The 19,555-nt window shown below is 37.8% G+C and overlaps 1 protein-coding gene across 1 annotated transcript in view; it reads left to right on the forward strand.

Moving 5' to 3' along the window:
- The window catches only part of CUNH8orf34 (chromosome unknown C8orf34 homolog), a 300,229-nt gene that overhangs the window by 202,640 nt on the left and 78,034 nt on the right, over positions 1-19,555 (forward strand). Inside the window, 1 exon segment of the mRNA XM_037058678.1 lies at positions 18,592-18,677. Within this exon segment, the coding sequence (XP_036914573.1) occupies positions 18,592-18,677 (86 nt within the window).

A 19,555-nucleotide genomic window follows, 5' to 3' on the forward strand; every position in this document is an offset into this window, starting at 1 on the left:
TATATATATATGTTGACCATCTGATCACTGAGAACTATCACTTAATTGTGTGCTGGTGCCACTTAGTTTCAAGTTATAGAGAAAAGAAACAGCTGTACCTAATATCTCAATCACGTGTTAGAGCTAAGTACAGGCCAGCAGAAGTCTTGGTTCCCTTTAAGATGTAAGTTTCTCAGTAAGTGGGGAGTAGCAGCAGGGGGCCAGTGGAAGGCGCACATAATGGCCAGGGCTTGCTGAGTCCAAAAGAGCTCATATTATCATGTCAGCACTATGCTTACATGAACTGTTCAGTTTTAGCCAAACTCACATTCATAGTTCTGTTAAATTATTGCTGAAATTTTATATTTTTATTGTTTTATAATTTAAAATTTTTATAATCAAGTGCAGTTTGTCTAAGAAGTTTAATAGTTAGAATAGTGCCTTCAGGACACGATTCACTCTGCCAGAGGCATTTTAAGTTATCAACAAGCAGTTGCTGAATTAAATGAATTTGCACCAAAGTATTGATTTGAAAATTAAAAAAAATAAGTTTCAAAGCATAATATTTACAGTATATCCTGGCTAAGTAAATTTTGTAATAACTTCGTAAAATATTTTTAAATCATATTTTTCCCCATTAAGAAGCAAACCATTATACTTCTATTGAGTTTTAGGAGGCAAAAATATTTTTTGCATCTGTACTTGGAAAGACACTCTGAGAGATCCCACACATTATAGACTTATTGTAGCCAAGTGCCAGTAGGAAGACTGAATGCCAGGCATGGTGATGGAGATTTAACACTGATTTTGGATCCAAGGAAGCTTTTGCATATAGTCATATTGAACAGAAAGAAATGAGATGATTTACAGTTAAGTTAGACAATAACGAGAATTCACCCTCAGGCCCTTGGACTACAGGTCCACTTAGTTGACTGTTGTTAAATAATTTTACCTAAGTCATATGGGATATGGTTTAGGGAACTCAGATTTGCTTAAAAGGGTATTTAGAAGATTTAGACAAAATTGTGGCTTAGAATTGATTTGTGAGCATCAGTCTTGCTCACTCTTAAAGTTTTAGAAATAGAACCTGGTCAGGCTCTATTAGATGGTAAGAAGCTTAAAATTGATTCCTGTGAAGAGGAACAAAGACCCCATCAAAACTGAACATGGAGTATTGATCAGTTTCTCTATTAAATGCCTGTTTCTCAAGTACCTGGAGAAAGGGTGCACTGCAGAGGTTATAGCTATTTTGCTTTGCCCTTCTTCATACCAAACAGAAAGAGAAACAAACAAGCAAAGAACTGTGATACATACAAATTTAAAACATGGGTAGAAATAAAAATGAAAAGCGTAATCAAGCTAGAAAAGGGTCTCCCTTTCAGAGAGAATATATATCCCATTAGCTTTTAAATAACTTATTAGAGTGAAAAATCAGAATCTAATTATATATAATTACAGGAAAAAAAGTGATAGACAACAATAAAACTGTTACAATTATTAGTTTTTGATTCCTGGCTAGGGAATTTTTTCACATTCAAATTATGAAAATAATCATAAGAGTCAGAAGCGAGCAAATGCACTTGTAAAAGCTGTCTCCACCAGACTGTATCCTCACCACGTACGCTCCGAGATGGTATACGGGAGACAAGAAGCTGCAGTGATCTTACCTTCAGCATTGTTTTAAAGATTTGCTAGTGTTTTTAAATTGACTTCTAAAAGGAAGAACTTACAAAAACATCATATGTAATATCCAAAGGAGAGTCAGTTTGCTTATTGCCCTTGCTGTTTCTTTCATCTCCTTTATTTCATTTGCTCCACTTCCCTTTTCTTTCACCATCTGAATCAAGTGTCATGTGACCAACCGAACCTTGTTTATTTTAAAGTGTTCAATGAGAGCATAAAAATAGAATGTGATGGGCTTTCTTTCGACACTCCATGTGTGACACCCTTGGCCTGAGACATGTCTGCCTTCACAGCAAAAATAAAATACGAGATCATCAGTCCAGAAAAGAAAGAAAAGTAGAGGGCCTAAATACCTTTTGTATACTATAGCTTCACATCACAGAAAGAAAATAAACCTGTAATAGGCATAATGGACTAGGATTTAGGAGCACATCTGGGTAGATACTGGGATTGCAAAAATAAAAACAACATTGAGTTTTAAGAAATATTCATAAATTCCATAAAGGAATGTATTGCTCTGAGTAAGAGACAAGCCATTTAGATAGCTATCCATTCTCCTTCTCCAAAGTCATGAATTATTGTTACAACTTTCTTTCTAAACTTGTCTGTGTTTAGACTAGAACACGTTTAATTCTGACTGATTGCATAAATTAGTCTTTGACATTATGTGTGATTTCTAAGGATGATTTAAAAATTAGCATGTAATTTAACCTTCAGTGTCCTATAACCAACAGTAATCAGAATCCTGCTAGTAAAAATGTAAATCACGTTTTCTTTAAATGCTCATCTAATATTGCATAATTTTCTAGAAGAATTTTAGGAAAAAAAGACACATAACTCATTTTTTAAATGAAAATTTTGAATGATGAAAGGAAAAACAGTATTAATGCTGCATTTAGTAAAATAACTGATGAGTTAGAGTAATTATTATGTCATATTTATTACATTAATTATATTCTATTAATATACAATAACTAAGATAAGAATATAATTATTTTCATGAATCATTATGCAACTTTCAGATATTCTAATGCAGTAAATTTGGAAAATCAGAAATTTGTACCAGTTGTTTTATCCTTATAACACTTTGAAAGTAAGGTACTATATAAGCAACATAGCAAACACTTCAGGAAGAGAATGATCTTTGATAATGGAAGTGGTGAGAGAATCCATAAATGAATACAGTACATGTTGATTGTGGGAACCTATTGTTATCCCCAACTTTTTCTTTATTTTTTTGATAACTAGAGCTCTTCTTTATTCACGTTATTGGCATATCATAAAGAGTTCAGGTTAAATTCAATAGCCTGTTAAATTCTCAAAGTAAAATGGTCAGAAAAAAAACAGAGGGAGGGGAAATAAAGAAGGTGGCAATTCAGAGTCAGAATTGACATTTAATGAACAGCCAAGACTCAAAACTCTTATATCTGCAAAGTGCTGAACTGCTAATAAGTTCAGTTAAAATTCCCAGTGAATGAATTCATCCCAATTAATCAATTCAGTGGCTTCATATGAAATATTGAAACAAATATGTACATTGAGGCATGAGGTTGGATATTGCTTTAAAAAACACATTGACAGTATCTCTTGCTTCACAGCATTTTGAAGCTAAGCTTGTTCGGAAGAACCAGCCATGTGTACCAAACACCACATTAGGTATTTAGAAACATTATTTCTCATTCTCACAACTTTTCCAAGTGTATGCTTTTAGCTTTATTTTACAAATGAGAAATGTAGTTCAAGAGACCAGGTAAACTGACCAGAGGATGAAAGGCCGCTCAGTGGGATGGGTAGCATTTGAACCTGCCCCATCCGACCTGAGAGGCCGATGCTGGCTGCTGTGCAGTCCTGCCTCATTTTCAGCAGTCAGATTGTTGGTCCTGTTATGGGATTGGACACTTCTTCAGATTTATTGTACTGCCTCAACTATTTGGGGGATAAAAGGCTAATAGGGTCAAGTCAGGCATGTTGTTTATAAGAAATAAAAACATCTATTTTTTTGAGCTACAAAAGTTCCAATAAAGAGATCGTTTTTTTGGCCTACACTTTTGAGATAAAAGAATTATCCTGTTTTTATAGGCTATGAGTTTGGTAATTTATACTACACTAGAGATTTGGATTCAATGTAGTAATAAATAACTTCAACCTGAAAGGTTGATTTTTTATCCTTTCCCTAGCTACATTTTAAGATAAATTATCTAATTGCCGTTGTGAATAAAACACTACAAGTATTATGTACTTTATAGGTATCTTGATTCTGGGCCCATTACTTCGTGGGGAGGATGCCCTTACTTTCGGATTGAGTTGCTACGACTGAATAATTGATCTAGTAAAATGATGTTTTTATCTAACCACTTTGGCCCCTGAACACAAGCACAGCATGAGAGTTAAGGTCTTGAACTTTAGTGTCTAACAGTGTCCCAGTTTCTTCTAGCAGAACATCCTTGCACAAGTCATTTAATTCCCCAGTGACTGGCACATAATAAGCGCTGCACGTGTTGTATCTCCTGTGCTGTCGTAGACAACTTCTAATTCATTTGAGAAGGTGGCAGGAATCTTGAAGGGGCTCCACAAGGACTAGAGGAATGCCACAATGTACAAGCTGCTATGTTTTTGTTCAAATACATAATCTCCCTTAATACAAGCAGTATTTCCAACCGTCTACTGATTTGCTACTTAGATGCCCCTGAAATTCCAATTTTTAGAAGGCTTTTCCTTTACATCTCTAATTAAACATTTTTAATGGAGTATTTTCTTGGGGCTACGGTGTTTGAGATAGGAGGATAATGGTTCCACAAGCAAATTAAGTCACTGGGAAAACTGGCTGCCTTCATAAATCTCAGAGACACAAGAACAATGGGCCTTAAGTGCACTGGACATATTCTTCCCTTTGGGGATATTAAAACAAGCTGTTAGGCAGAATGACACACAGTAAAAACATGTTATTTTAGTGATTTGGGAAATGATGACAATCTGGTTCAGAAAGGGTTTACACTTTATATGGCATTTCTGTGAATAAAATAATCATGGAAAGTGCCGTGACTGAAAATTATGAGTTCTTCAGTTTTGTGTATATGTCTATTATCATCCATATGATATGAAAAATGACAATTACTAGGGGTAAGGGATATAAGGGGACTAAATGGTAATGGGTAAGATACAATAAAGATTTTCTTAGGGTATCTTAGTATGTGTTCTTGTTTAAATACCATTTCTAATAATATGGTAATGGCACTATTGGACTTTATTTTGTGGTCATAAAATAAGAAGGTTATTTTTAATTTAAGTATACTTGGTACACAATATTATATTAGCTTTGGGTATATGATAAAGTGATTGGACATTTCGGTACCTTACAGTGTGGTCACCGCACTAATTCTCATGATGATCTGTCGCCCATGCAAACCTACTATAGCAGTATTGACTATATTCCCCTTTCCCCATCCCTTTAACCCTTCAATTCTGGTAACCATTCCTTTGGTCTTCTGTTTCTGTGAGTCTGTTTTTGTCCTGTTTTGTTTGTTTATTTGATTTCTTTTTTTAGATCCCACATATAAATGAAACCATAGTGTATTTGTCTTTCTCTCCCTGACTTACTTCACTTAGCATAATACCCTCTAGATCCATCCACATTGTCACAGATGGCAAGAATTCATTCCTTCTTATTGCTGTGTAATATTCCATTTTATGTCTCTCTCTCTCTCTCTCTCTATATATATATATATAAACGTGTGCGTATGTGTATTGTAAACACACACACACATATGGACCCAATCCCCACATCTTCTTTATCTGTCCATCATATTTGTCTATCTGTCTATCTGTGAGCAACCTAGGTTGCTTTCATACCTTGTCTATTATAAAATAATGGTGCAGTTAACACAGGGGTGCATATATCTTTTTAAGTTAGTGTTTTTATTTTCTTTGGATAAATACCTAGAAGTAGAATTGCTGGGTCATATGGTATATCTAGTTTTAGTTTTGTGAAAAACTCCAAACTGTTTTTCATAGGGACTGCACCGTTTGCAGTGCACAAGGGTTCCCTTTTCTCCACATCCCTGCTAACACATGTTATTTGTTGACTTTTTGATAATAGCCATCCTGAATGGTGTGAGGTGGTATCTCATTATGGCTTTGATTTTCATTTTCCTGAGTATTAGTGATGCTGAACATCTGTTGGACATCTGTGTGTCTTCTTTAGAGGAAAGTCTTTTCATATCCCTCCTTTGCCTATTTTTTCAATTGGATTATTTACTTTTTTTGTTATTGAGTTGTATAATTTTCTTCCATGTTTTGGATAAAACACCTTATCGGATATGTCGTTTGTGAATATATCCTCCCCTCTGTGGGTTGTCTTTCTGTTTTGTTGATGGTTTCCTTTACTGTGCATGAGATTTTTAGTTTGATGAAGACCCATTTGTTTATTTTTGCTTTTGTTTCCCTTGTTTGAGGGGACATATTCAGAAAGTTATTCTTCTGACTAGTGTCAAATAGTTTAATAAGAAATATTAATTTAAATGACTTCATATTTCTTCCAATTTTATTTCTCCACTGGCATAATATGAGGCATCTTGTATAAGAAACAGAAACAGGTAGTAAAAAATTATATTTTACTTTTTTACCCTTATCTGGAAACTTCTTATTTATTCAGTTGCTTGACATTCTGGACCTCCTGGTAAATACAGTAGTAAAGTGAAATTGCAATTACTTTCAATTGTTTGTTATAGTAATTGCCCTTATAATTGGATAATAATTTCTGAATGGCTGTATAAGTCACATCAAATGTATAATTATATTTAATTTATTTCTATGAATGTCTTCTAGTGTTTATCTTTATAACCACTGACCAGTTAGCTAGTCTCAATGATGTAAAATACATATTTTGGGATCACAGCAGGCTGGACAGATCATTACTATTAAAACAAAGAATACTAAGTATCATTAAGTTTGGAATTTTCTTATAGCATTTCAGAATAAGAACCGAAATTCACAGAGTATGTATTTATTTACAATTACAATGTTAGTGCTTAAAATGTAGTATGAAATACCCAAAAGGAAAAAGCAAATAAAACAAATACATTATGTTTCTATAAATCAGTAATTTTAGGAAAGGCCATTTGAATTTTTATTATAGTTCTCTTCAGAATTTTAAATGTAATAATCTATTTTTCACTTAAAACCAGCAACTCTGTAACATCTAAATTATGCCATATAAAAATCAGAAAAATAAATGAAAGCTGTGAAAAAAATAACATGACTTGAAATGTGATATAACTATAAACAATGAATTAAATTAAGAAATAGCTGAATCTTGAGAAAAGTTTCATTTACATGCCAGGTGTAGTTCCCAGTGCAAACCATTTTTAGTTTTTCAAAGCAGAAGGAGTGAGAAAATAGTTCAACTATGAACAAATTCTATGATCATTTCAAGAGATCAATTGATTTGCCCATCAGAAAAATACATTTTAGAGTAAGGTAGTTAAAATTCCACAAAGTGGCATTTGTATTCCCTGGTAAGTCCCTGCATATATTTCTTCTTCTATGCCAAAAGGCATCTTAACATCTTTATGACTTACATTGGCTTTTCCAATTATGCAAACATTTGTATTCAGTATTGTCCTTCTTAAATATGTTAAAAGCATTGTTAGAACAATAAAAGAAGATCTTTATCTCTTCTATTATAATTTCTTCAAGAACATCATGTACATTTTTCCTAAACCAGCCTTGTTTTCCAGATCATCAGTTTGCTTATCAGCAAATTTTAGTATGCTGTCCAAATACCAAACACAAGGCAATTTAATAGCTAATTGTTCAAAAACCATTGATCTCCTTTTGTATTTACTACACAGGATTCTGTTAAAAAACAAATAAGCCAAGCTTCCTGACCCAGCAAATTTAAACCAAGAAAATATGTCATTCTTGGGGGTAGCACTGAAGTAAGACATTCAAATTCCAACTGTTTGTTGCCTGCTATGGGTATAACGGTGCTACATTAACTCACTCAAGGAAAGCATTAAAGAGAGGAAAAGCATTAAAGGAAAGAAGAGACTAAATTATGTGTGTGTGCCCAAATGTCTGACATCTGATTATGTTCTCCTGGAATATGGAGTGTTACCTTTATGAAGAAGTCAAGTCATAAATTCCCCACTTGGGAATTCCCTGCATCTGTTTGATGTAGAAGGATGCTAGCTAGCTTATCTCCTCAGGCTGCAGCCTCAGAATACAGTGGTTTCAGATTTTTAAGGAAATCTCATCTTTTTCCACCCTCTACCCCCCATTTCTTCTAATTAGATGAGATTGGGTGGGGTTTTTTTACTCCTCACAAAAATGTACAACTTTATGATAATGGATTGCTCTGTGTCTGTCCATGGTTCATTCCTTCATGCTTGTTTCATACCTAGTAACAGTTTCTCAGAATTCGTGGTCATTGTATCACTGGCAGCATTCTTTCCATTGCCATCTGCAGGCAGAGAGAACCCTGCTAAGTCTTACCTCTTTCTGCTACCAAATAATATTACCTGTAATTTGGGAATTTCAGTATGCCTCACTAATTCCATTAGTGATCACAACTTAATTTCAATGATTCCCAAATGGTATGCAATAAAAAAGCAAAGAAATGAACATGAAATATCTACAGCAACTCGACTTACTGTGACACCCAGTCCTATAGCATAGGACAGCCTGACAGCGCTGAGTGTGTTTTTACCACCAAAGAGAGGGAGGGAGACTGGCTGCGTACAAAGGAAGTCAGCCATCTGACAGATGAGTCCAGGGGACAGACCGAAGAGGGGGTGGTCTCCCATCAGGTACATATGTGAAGCAGTCTTTGGTTTCAGTACCATGAGTGAGGGGTCTCTGATTAAACAAAAGAATGGCTAAGGAAGGAACAAAGTTTTGGCAGTGTTTCAAAGGCTGTTTTGGCTCCTACACAATCCCATATTTCAATGTGTTAGAAATCAGAGCTTTGAAAAGACTCTTCACAGCTGCTGCTGAGCTAGATGCCTGCTGACCAAGCTATTCTCTGAGTTAGGCCAAACGTTCAGCATCGTGATTCAAGTAGAGTCTGACTCTGAGGTTTTTCACCTCAGTAAGACAGAATTATACCTGTTTGGAAATAAAATGTAGTGTTCAGCTAAAAGTCAATACCAAGCCAGTTAGAGAAAGAAATATGTCAACATCCTCTGGTACAATCTTCTCTATTTTTGGCATTTGAGGCAAAGGGTGATACTGCTCCTGCAGAGAGGAGGGCTGGGAGGTCCATGTCCTGGCAAGGCTGTCCAGAGGGGGCACCACGGGGGGCTGTCCCCCTGCAGCTGGCAAGGCTGTCCAGAGGGGGTACCACGGGGGGCTGTCCCCCTGGCTGTCTCCAGGCGGTATCAGCACCACCTGGGGACCAAGTAGAAACACAAATCCTGGGGCTATACTCCAGACCATTTAAATCAGAAACTCTGTTCGCGGAGCCAGCAATCCCTGTTTTCAGAAACCCCCTAGGGGATTCTGGCTCACCCTAAAAATTAAAGACTGCTTCCCTACAGTGTCCAGTAGAAACCTACCTGCCTACTTCTTTCCAGATAGATTTAAAAAGCGTTCTCTCAGGGATGAGGACAGGCCAAAAAGCACACCCATGTTTCGCTGGACCATTTTATGAACACGCAGTCCAGTTATAAACGTTACGTGAACAGTGGTGCCAAAGGAACTTGAGGATTCTGGTGCCCAGGGCTGCCTCCAGCTCAGACATCACGTGTTTGGATGCTTTCTCTTGGAGCTCCCTTAGCTCCAGAGCAGTCTGGCAATTTGAATTGAATCCTTTCTCATGGCTGTCTCAGATTTCAGGATGGTTGTGATGTCCTAGGCTGGTCCTTTGTGTGCTTAATAGTCTGGCCAAGGTGTGTGAGCCCGTGGCTCACATTCCAGTCATATCTGCCTGAAAAATCGGTGGTCCCCCAGAACCCGTCCTGCCCACTGCCTGAGCTGCTCCACCTTATTGTGGATTGACGTTCTACATTCGAGTTGAGATAAAGCAGAAAAGATGGAAAGCAAAACATATCTCTTCTCCAAGCATGCTCTCCTTAGACTTGGTTTTAAAATCCTTAAGCCTCTGCCAGGAGGGTAATTAGCAGCAGTGATAAGAGGCCACCTCTGTCAGCCGCCTGTCTGCGGTCAGATAGGCAGGAGGAGCTACAAATTTGGTCAGAGAGCTACAGATCGCTCGCTGGCCTACAGCTCACTTTCAGGAGATAGGAAGTTAAAAGGGAAACTTAAAAGGAAGGAGCAGGGTTTTTATCTGTATGTCACCATCAATCATGATTATTTTTTAGGGGTGAATGTGCAGAGGTGCTTGTGACCGAGGGAGAGAATTTAAAAGGCAGAATATAAAGAAAGCCCTCTGGTGAACGAGAATGCGATTCTAATCCATTCCGCTCTCAGAAAAAAAGGTGCTTCAGCTTGCTGTATTGTGACTTACCCTCCTGTGATAGAAACAGCAGGAGTCCAGAAACAGCAAGAGTGCCTGCAGATGACTGCTGGAAGGAAGATTTTAAAATCAATATAGAACTAAAATACGAAGGGATATACAGGTACTGTGAGATGTTCCTTGGGCACAGAGAATGCTCTGAGGGGAGCAGAGAGACAGTGTTTAAAGGTCAAAGTCAGAGTAAGTAGACCACCCACCCAAGGGTCAGACTGGAACTGCCCGGGGTAGGGAAGCGTGCCTAGGAGGAATCAAGGCTTTAGAAAGAGAGTGACAGGAAGAAAGCCCAGGTGATTCATTCCCTGAAGAACTGGGGCAAAGGCCAGGGGCAGCAGAGTTCCACAGTGCTGTAGTGACATTTTCTTGGGTAGAGAAAGAACTATGACAAGGGCATCGTGACTTCAGATAGATGCCGTTTAAACTAGAGTTATTCTGGGGGGCATAGATGTAAATTAATGCCCCAGTACCTGATGGTGTGGAGGCTGCCAGGCCAGTTCTCTGACTTCAGGCAGTTGTGAAGTTAATTGGAGAGATCGTGTGAATACACACGGACCTCACGCTAGACTTAAGGCTCACTGCTCAAAGGAGAGCTTTGCTTCCAAGGCCCCCAGTGAATTTTTGATGTTGATGACAATTTTGGCCTTTTTTAAGACTTCAAAATTGAGTCAATGACAATTAGTTGTTATAATTCCCCTTAAAAAATAACTCTGGAGATACATCCTGGAGTCTTACAATGGAAAGTGAACATTTAGAAAGAGACTCAGCAATAACTCAGTGACTTGTGTTGAACAAGATGCTTTGTGAATTAATAGCAGACTTTGGGGGGAAAGATAAGTTAATTTTGTAACACTGAAGAAAATGGCTCAACATGTCTTAAAACCAAAGCTGTTCATTGTGGTTCCCTGAACTTGTCAGCATTATGATATACAATTTATTTTCTAATGAAGTAGAATATAATATTCTCTGGAATAGCTGAATTGAAGAGTAGAGTATCACATTCTGAAGTTCTTTTTACAGATTTTGGAACCCGGAAAGGGTGCCTCATGCCACAACCCAATCTGTTCGGCACCTCCACTTGGATATCCCACTGCGCTTGACACCTCCACCACCATGTCTAAAATGCCTTTGCAACTCACCATGTCCCCGATTCAGTTATACTTAATTCACACCAGATTTTCTTTTCTCTCAGTTTTCTTACCCCCACAGTTGCTCAGGACAGAAAAATGGCGATATCGTTTGCTCCTCCTGTTCTCTCACCACCTCAAACCCAGTTTATCGGGTATGCTGCTGGCTCTAGCTACAGAATTGATCCAGAATCAGTCCACTTCTTACTGCTTTTGCTACTGCCTCCCCTGGGCAAGCCACGCCCATCTCTCAGTGAGATTGCTGGAATAACCTTCTAAAGAATCCCCTTGCTTTCATGCTTGTTCTCCAGCAACCTATTCTCAACCCTGTGGGCAGAGCGATCCTTCTTCAATCAGAAATCTGATCATATTCTTCTGTGTTCAAGATCCTCCACTCGCTTCCCCTTTTCATTAGAGAAGAAGACTAGATATTTCAGCATCAGATTTCAAATGTCCTACTTGATCTAGCCCAAGCCAGCCAGCAAAATTTGAACAACTGCTCTCGCCACCCGTATCCTGAATGAGCTTTGATCTCTTTTCCCCTGACTGGTTCATCTTCCCAAATGCTGTTTTTGAGACCCAGGGACTTTTCAGCAACATTCACGTAACAAGTGTGTGTCAATCACATGCGCATGCCTGGTACCATGGTTGGCCCTAGGATAGGCAGTATAATAGTCTCTGGGGATACTATCTATTATTGGCTTATTCACTATCAAGACTGGACCAATGGAATGTGATTGTTGACTCACAAACTTGGAGACAGAATTTAATAATATTTATAACAGCATTTCCTCTAGCTAGGTCTCACTGGTTGGTATAAAATTAAATCTGGTGCGTCTAATTTAGACACAGGCACATTTACTCTATTTATCAGTCCCACCTGTACCCCAGTTGAAATCCCTTACCTCTTACTGGCTACTTGTTTTGCACATGCTTCTGGCAACCAGCGTGGTGCAGGTGCAACCTTGAGCAGATCACTTATGCTGGTGTCTTTTACATCTCATTTCCTGTCCTGAGATGACCAATGATAATCACTTAGTACTAATGTATGTGCAATTCAAAAGTTGAAGGGTATCATATTCAAGGACCACCCTGGACCAGGAGCCTTTGGATAAATGCTTTACCCTTTCATCCTTCAAGTGGACACATTTCAAAAAGATCCTCCGAATTCTTGTGAGATTGAGCAACAGCCACCTGTTCAGAGGTTGACTCAGTGACACACCCTTGCATTGGATTTCTCTCCTTTTGTGTTTTCCTCCCGGGTCCCTTACACCTGTCTCCCAAATCATACAGTCACTCACACATAAGCTTCTGTGTCACATTCTGCATTAGGGTGAACCAGGCTAAGGACTGCTTAACCCTAAATAGATGCAGGGTGATTTTTATCCCTGCTCAAGTCATTTATTATAATGATACTATAGTGTTCTGTAAAAAATTCCTCATACATCAGCTGAGTCCTATTTTCCCCTCTTATCTCCAGCATCAGCTAATCATTTTTTTTAAAAGCTTAAGAAATTTTTTTAGGACTTACAATATACCAACCTTAATATAAGCTAGGCTTTAGGGACATAAAACTGTAAAAAAAATAATATGCTTGGAGTGTGGTAATGAACAGACATCTAAGCAAATAATTAGAATATTATAAAATAAGAGTTCTATTTTAAAAAAATGTATAGCTACTAAGACTTCTGGAAGAAAGAGAGGAATCTAGATTGAAAAACTATGTTTAAGCCAAAAAGTAAAAGAGGTAAAAGTAAATTCTGCTGCACATGATTATATAATGACACAGAAGCTTAATAACAAAGTATCTTCCAGGAGGGGAAAGCAGTTTGGAGTATAAAATCCATAGCACAATATCCAAGAAAATAAATTCGCAGAGACAGGTAGGGGTTGTGCAATGGAGAGACTCAAATGACTTGATGAGGGAATTATAACTCATCTTAAGAAGCCAATAAAAATGCTAGTTCTTAAATTCTTCTATCCAGGATTATTTGGAGAATCTGGTTGAAGTTACTGTCTCCCTGTTCAAACAAGAGCACAGCAACCAGAAACTTCTAATTTTGTTTATTGTGAATTATTGTGAGTCCCCTAAAACCTGTCCATGGGCTTGCTAAGAATGCATACTAATGTTAATATCTCTTGCACTAAAATATTCAAAGCATGAGAATAATATGGTTGGATTTGTTTTGAACATTCTGGTAACCACATGAAAAATGGATTTTTGGAGGACAAGTTTCCTAAGGATGAATGTCAGTCAGGAAACTATGTAATAATTCAGGCAAATCAAAATGAGCAGCAAAATTATAATAGTAGCATAAAGAAAAAGTGATGCATTCAGCAAATCACTTTAGGAAGAATGATTAGCAAGACTGAGAGCGATTAGCCACATGTAATGCAAGGAAGGGTGGTGATAAAGATGAGTTTGCTTTTGGACATGTTCCCTTTTGAGATGCTTATGGTCCATTCAAATAAATTGTCCTGCAGGAATTTGGGCATACTAATCTTGAAATGTGAACTCAAGATAAAGATTTGAAAAACTTCAGCCTATTTGTGATTAAAAAAAACCTGTAAGAGTAGCTGAGCCAATTCAGGGAGATGATGTAGAGTGGTAAAAGAGTGTTCATACAAAATGCAGCTGAAAATTAAATAAAAACAAGGTCTAAAGAGTTTACATTGTATATTGTATAAGCAGTCACCTCAGAATGGTAGGAGCACCAACCAGATTAAAATAGGTTGAAGAGTAAATGAAAACTGTGGAAGCAAAGGCATTGAATAAAGAACATTTAGTGAGTTTGGCTTACAGAAGAATGAGCAAGAGGAAGCAATAGCTGGATGTTTTGGATAATTATGGGTGGGATTTTGTTGTATGTTTGTTTTTAAGGCTGAAGAAGAAGTGAGTTTGGTTTCATGCTGTGGAAAATGAGCAGTGGAGATGAACAGAATGACTAGTTGTGGATATTATAAAATAAAATCCAAGGGGGGGGGATATGAAATGATAGGATTCAAATCACCAGCTGAATGAATGGTCTACCAGGGGTGTCTAAATGTGGCCCATGGACCGCCTGCAGCCCAGGATGGCTATGAATGCGGCCCAACACAAAATTGTAAATTTACTTAAAACATTATGAGATTATCTTTAGTGACTGTGTGTTGCAACATATTTAATGTGTGGCCCAAAAAAATTATTCTTCCAGTGTGGCCCAGAGACGCCAGATGGTTGGACACCCCTGGTCTAAACCTTACATAGGAAAGAAGGCCTCTCGCACCCAGTGAAAGGTAAATATAAGCCCAGTTGAAGATAGTTTTGTAGGTGCTGTGTGAGGGGGGAGTAGAAAGTCTTTATTCCAGATTACATATTTTTTCTGGATGATATTAAAGGGAGGTGATACTGTTGAAAAGACTTTGAAAGGAATGGAAGACAACCAAGAAACCCAAGTTCAAAGTGAGAGACCATCGTTTTATACTCACCACTCCTAGAATGTCACGATTTTCTCCAGTGTTGTTCACCTGCACATGTGCAGGAAAGTGATGGCCAAGTACAGGGTTAGGGTCTGGCTGGGCAGTAATGACAGAAGGACATGGGTGTGTGGGCACTGAGCACACACCAAGTCCAGCTGAGTAGAGCAGGAAGGGACTCACGAGGGGCCAGAGACCTGGGAGAAAATGGAAATCTATATTTAATCAAAGAGAAAGTGTTGAGGACAGTAAGTTTGTGAAAAAACCTAAAGGGTGTGCATTTGTTGTTGAGAACTGAATGTCAGATTCAATAATTTCTGACACAGGACAATTCTGGGTTCTCTGTCCTTGGGTTAGGGAAGGTGAAGTGGAGGGGAAGATTTGCAGGTCTGAGATGGAGGGACTTTGAAATTAGTGGGTAAATACACATGACCATGAAAATCCTTCAAGATAATAGTAACATTGGAGTTGAAGAAGAAAAAATTAAGCCCGTGAAAAGCTTTCATGGCAGAAGGGTGACGGGTTAATATTTATAATTCCTTGTTATCTGAGGTGGAAGGGTAGGCAACCTCCCTCCGAGAGGAGGTACTGTAACCTCAGAGGAAAAAAGGAATGCCATATTCGTAGAGGAGAAAAGGGTTTCAGTTGAGACAAGGAGGAGCAGGACACATTTCCCGGAGGGGCTGAGAATAGAGAAGAGTGTTTAATACAGAAGAGGAGTTTTAGAAAGCAGAGAGAAAAAGTTTAGGAGTCTGAGTAAAACTCTTGTAGGGAAGAAAATTATTTAACTTTTATTGAGGCTGTATTTCCCGGACTTGGCCACACCACCCTGTTTGTACAGCACCCGTTAACCTGTTACAGAAGCAGTGCTGTGTGGACTGCAGCTTGGGGACCATTGGCGGAGCACGGGAGGGGAGCAGGCTGTGAAGCTTCTGCAGCGGGGCTGGTGCCAAGTCACGGTGAACTTGACTCTCAAGGAAGGCACTGCTTGGGCGGGGATGAGCCAGATTCCGGGCCACCCAATTTGCTGGGTTGTTTTCATGGCCATTTGTCTTTTCAACTCAGCTAAATTGTGACTTCTGTGAAATCGGGGACAGTTGTAATTGCTTGACATCTCTACAACATTTGGCTGATTACTGAGCATATTCATAAATGCTAAACAAATATTTCTTTTTACGGAAGCTTGCAGTGAGCAAAATAAATGACAACTTATTTGTTATTTTTTTGCTTCTTTCTGCCTTCACTGGAGATTTATTTTCCATTTAGATTTTTAACCTAATGTTAAATACACAAACAGGTATTTAATTTAATAATTTTGAATTAACACCTTTTCTAAGCCTCATCAGAGGATATGTTTAGAGAGAGAAAAAGGGAGAAAGGGAGAGAGAGAGAAACATTATTTGGTTGCCTCCCACATGCCCCCCAACTAGGGATTGAGCCCACAACCTAGGTGTGTGCCCTAACCAGGGACTGAACCCACAAACTTTTTGGTGTCTGGGATAATGCTCCAACCAACTGAGCCACCTCTCCAGGCTTGACTTACACCTTTTAATATCTCATGTACCTACATACATTCTATCTCTGATAATTTTGATGAAGTAGGCCTAGGGAATAAAAACAAAAAGAATATTTGATATTGCTGATTAGTGAAATACTTATTTTAATTATTAGAAGTAAAAAAGATAAAGAAGTTGATGGACAGATTTAGGATGTAGCTAAATTACTCATTTAAATTTATGGGGTCTTTTTTCAAGTGAAATTTAAAAGTTAGTTAAAAGCATAAAATCCATTTGAATTTTGTGAGAAACCTCCACACTATTTTCTGTAGTGGCTGCACCAGTTTGCCTTCCCACCAACAGTGCATTAGGGTTCCTTTTTCTCCACATTCTTGCCAGCACATATGGTTGGTTGATTTATTGATGACAGCCATTCTGATGGGTATGAGTTGGCATCTCATTGTGGTTTTCATTTGCATTGAATTCCTCTGATGATTCGTGGGGTTGAGTATCTTTTCATATGTCTGTGAATATATCCAAGTTAACCCGAAACACTATTCTGAAAGAATACGTACGCCCCTATGTTCATTGCAGTATTACTTACAATAGGCAAGATTTGGAAGCAACACAACTTCCCATCAGATGAGTAGATTAAAAAACTGTGGTACATACACAATGAAATACTGCTTGGCTGTAAAAAAAAAAAAAAGGAAGAGAAAAGGTGGGAGGGAGGGAGAAAATCTTACCTTTTTTGACATCGTGGAGGGACCTACAGATTATTATAAGTGAAATAAGCCAGTCAGAGAAAGACAAGTACCGCATGATTTCACTCATATGTGAACTCTTGTGAACAAAATAAAAGAACAAACAATAGAAACAGACTCAAAGACACAGAGAACAGACTGACAGCTGTCAGAAAAGAGGAGGGTAGGGGACCTGGTGAAAAAAGAGAAGAGATTAAGTAGTACAAACTGATGGTTACAGAATAGCCACAGAGAGGTAGATTACAGCATGGGGACTAGAGTCAGTAATATTGAGATAAGTAGGTATGGGACCAGGTGGCTACCACTCTGGAAAGTATATTATTTTCTAACTACTTCACTATACATATAAACCTAATACAGAATCATATTGAATGTAAACTATAATTGAAATTTTTTAAAGTATAAAAATATATATATTTGACCAAAAAATGTTATAACTGTCAGAAAGTTACCCTTGAGAATTCTTTAATTATCTTATATAATAAATACAGTTTTGTATATAGAAGATAATATATAAGTATAAATGTATAATATATACAGAAACATATAGAATTTAATATTATAGGACTACACATGAAAGTATAATTTACAATGTTTATAAGTTGCACATAAGTTTAAGAAAGATATGTGCATATTTTTAATATGCAGAAGTCAAATTATGATGTGATTCCACTGGAGAATATAAAAGCAAAGACAAAGTAGTTGAAAATTTTAACATTTGAGCATTGTACAGTTATGAATTATATTTGAGTTTTTAAAATGTTAATGCTATATTTTATGCATTTGTTAATATTCTTTAATGAGGGTACTTGCTGTGAGCTAAATGCAAGAAAAGGGTAAAGGAACAGAAAAAAACTCTAATCTCTGGATGGTTTGATGCAATGTCCTCCAACATTAGCAGAGCTTATTCTTCTGTTTTTAAGACAGAGTTCCAAACATTTATTGATGAGCTCTACCACTTTTGATAGAGTAGTTTCACGGTGTAATATACACCCACACTGTTTGAATTGGATTTTGCTAGTCTATTTTTTTCACTATAGAGATGTGGATACAGAGGCTCGGAAATATAGTCATAAAAGTACCTTTCTCTCCTAAAGAAGATCTGGTGTTCCAAGAACCCCAGGCAGTCACACATAATAGGAATTTTTACCTTCACTATTAAGTGAAGGTAATACCTTCACTATTATCTTGATCTACAGGCCTTAAAGCTCAGGTTTGGTCCATTTGGAGAACTGTGTTTGGTAACCCTCTATGTAGAATGGAAATCTTCTCATGCCCTGGACCCAGGAAGCAGGCGAACATGCTCTGTGAGACTCTTTTTATTCCATGCATTTCCTTGTTGCAGTTGTCTCGAGACATTTGCTTGTATACCTTCCTCTCCAGTCCGGCCAAGAAGAAAGCAGTTTTACCTACACTAACCTTCCCTTGCATACAAGAGAAATAAGTTGACTTTTCAAGGTTAGAAAAGCAAAAACACCATATTACAAAGGCATTGGTACACTTTTACTTCTACTTTGAAAAAGCATGTCTGACTCGAGAGGCTAGAAATTAATAATCACATCTCCTACAGTGTGTAGTTCACATTTCTAATTATTTCTAATTGTATTTTAATTATTTAGGCTTCAAGGAGACAACCTGGCAGAAAGAGCAGATGAGACGTCACAAATGCTTCATTCTCCAGATGAAATAATCCCGGATTCTTCGAGTAAGTTTTAAACCGAACAATATCCACAGAGCTGCCTGTCATGTGTCTGCCACTCCCATGGGCCATGTATCAGGAGGTTTAGGGGAAATGAATGTGGAGTCAGAGGAGCTGCCTCTTAATGCCTGCACATGTTTAAGGTACAGCAAGGTCAGCTATATGTTGGCTACTCCCAAACTTTTGTCACTAATTTCAGCTTCCTTTGGGGACTTTATATTGCCTACTCCCATTTTTATATCATACAGGATCCAGCACAAATAGTGCCCCTTTTTATTATAAAATCTTTTATTACAAAATTATAAAGCATGTAATTCTATAACGTAACAATATCACACTCAAGCACACCATATGACATTTGAATTCAAATGTCAAATGAAAACTCTAGTTCAAAATAAAACTACAAATGATCTTACCCATGTTATTATTACCCACCCAACCATACTCAAGCAGGCATTACTTCTGACGGGCCCTGAAGAGCTCTCACTCTTCCTGGGCAGAAGGGTCCTTACGATACTTGATTTTGCTCCCTCTCTCATCCTTATATTAAATTGTTCTCAAATTATGTCAGTGTCCCTTCAGAACTTCCTGTCTAAGTCAGCCTCCTCCTCATGTTCCCCGATGCTGCCTGGTCCGTGTGATTGTTCCCTTTCCCCGTCCAGTGTAACAGCCCTGAAGATAGTCACTTCATACTACCTCACCCCTCTTTAGTCCATTATCTTTCTAAAAGCAAAGCTGCTTATTTCATCCCCGACTTTTTATAGGAAAAAAATTCAAACTCCTTCATTTAGCCTACTAAGTTCATGGTGGGACACTTCAAAGTGTTTGCTGAATAAATGATTAAGCGCATGTAATGTCACTACAGTGGCATCAAAGGTCTGTTA

This window comes from Sturnira hondurensis, unplaced genomic scaffold (genome assembly GCF_014824575.4).
Source record: "Sturnira hondurensis isolate 20B ecotype Veracruz unplaced genomic scaffold, ASM1482457v3 Scaffold0010128, whole genome shotgun sequence".
In the NCBI taxonomy this organism is placed as follows: domain Eukaryota; kingdom Metazoa; phylum Chordata; class Mammalia; order Chiroptera; family Phyllostomidae; genus Sturnira; species Sturnira hondurensis.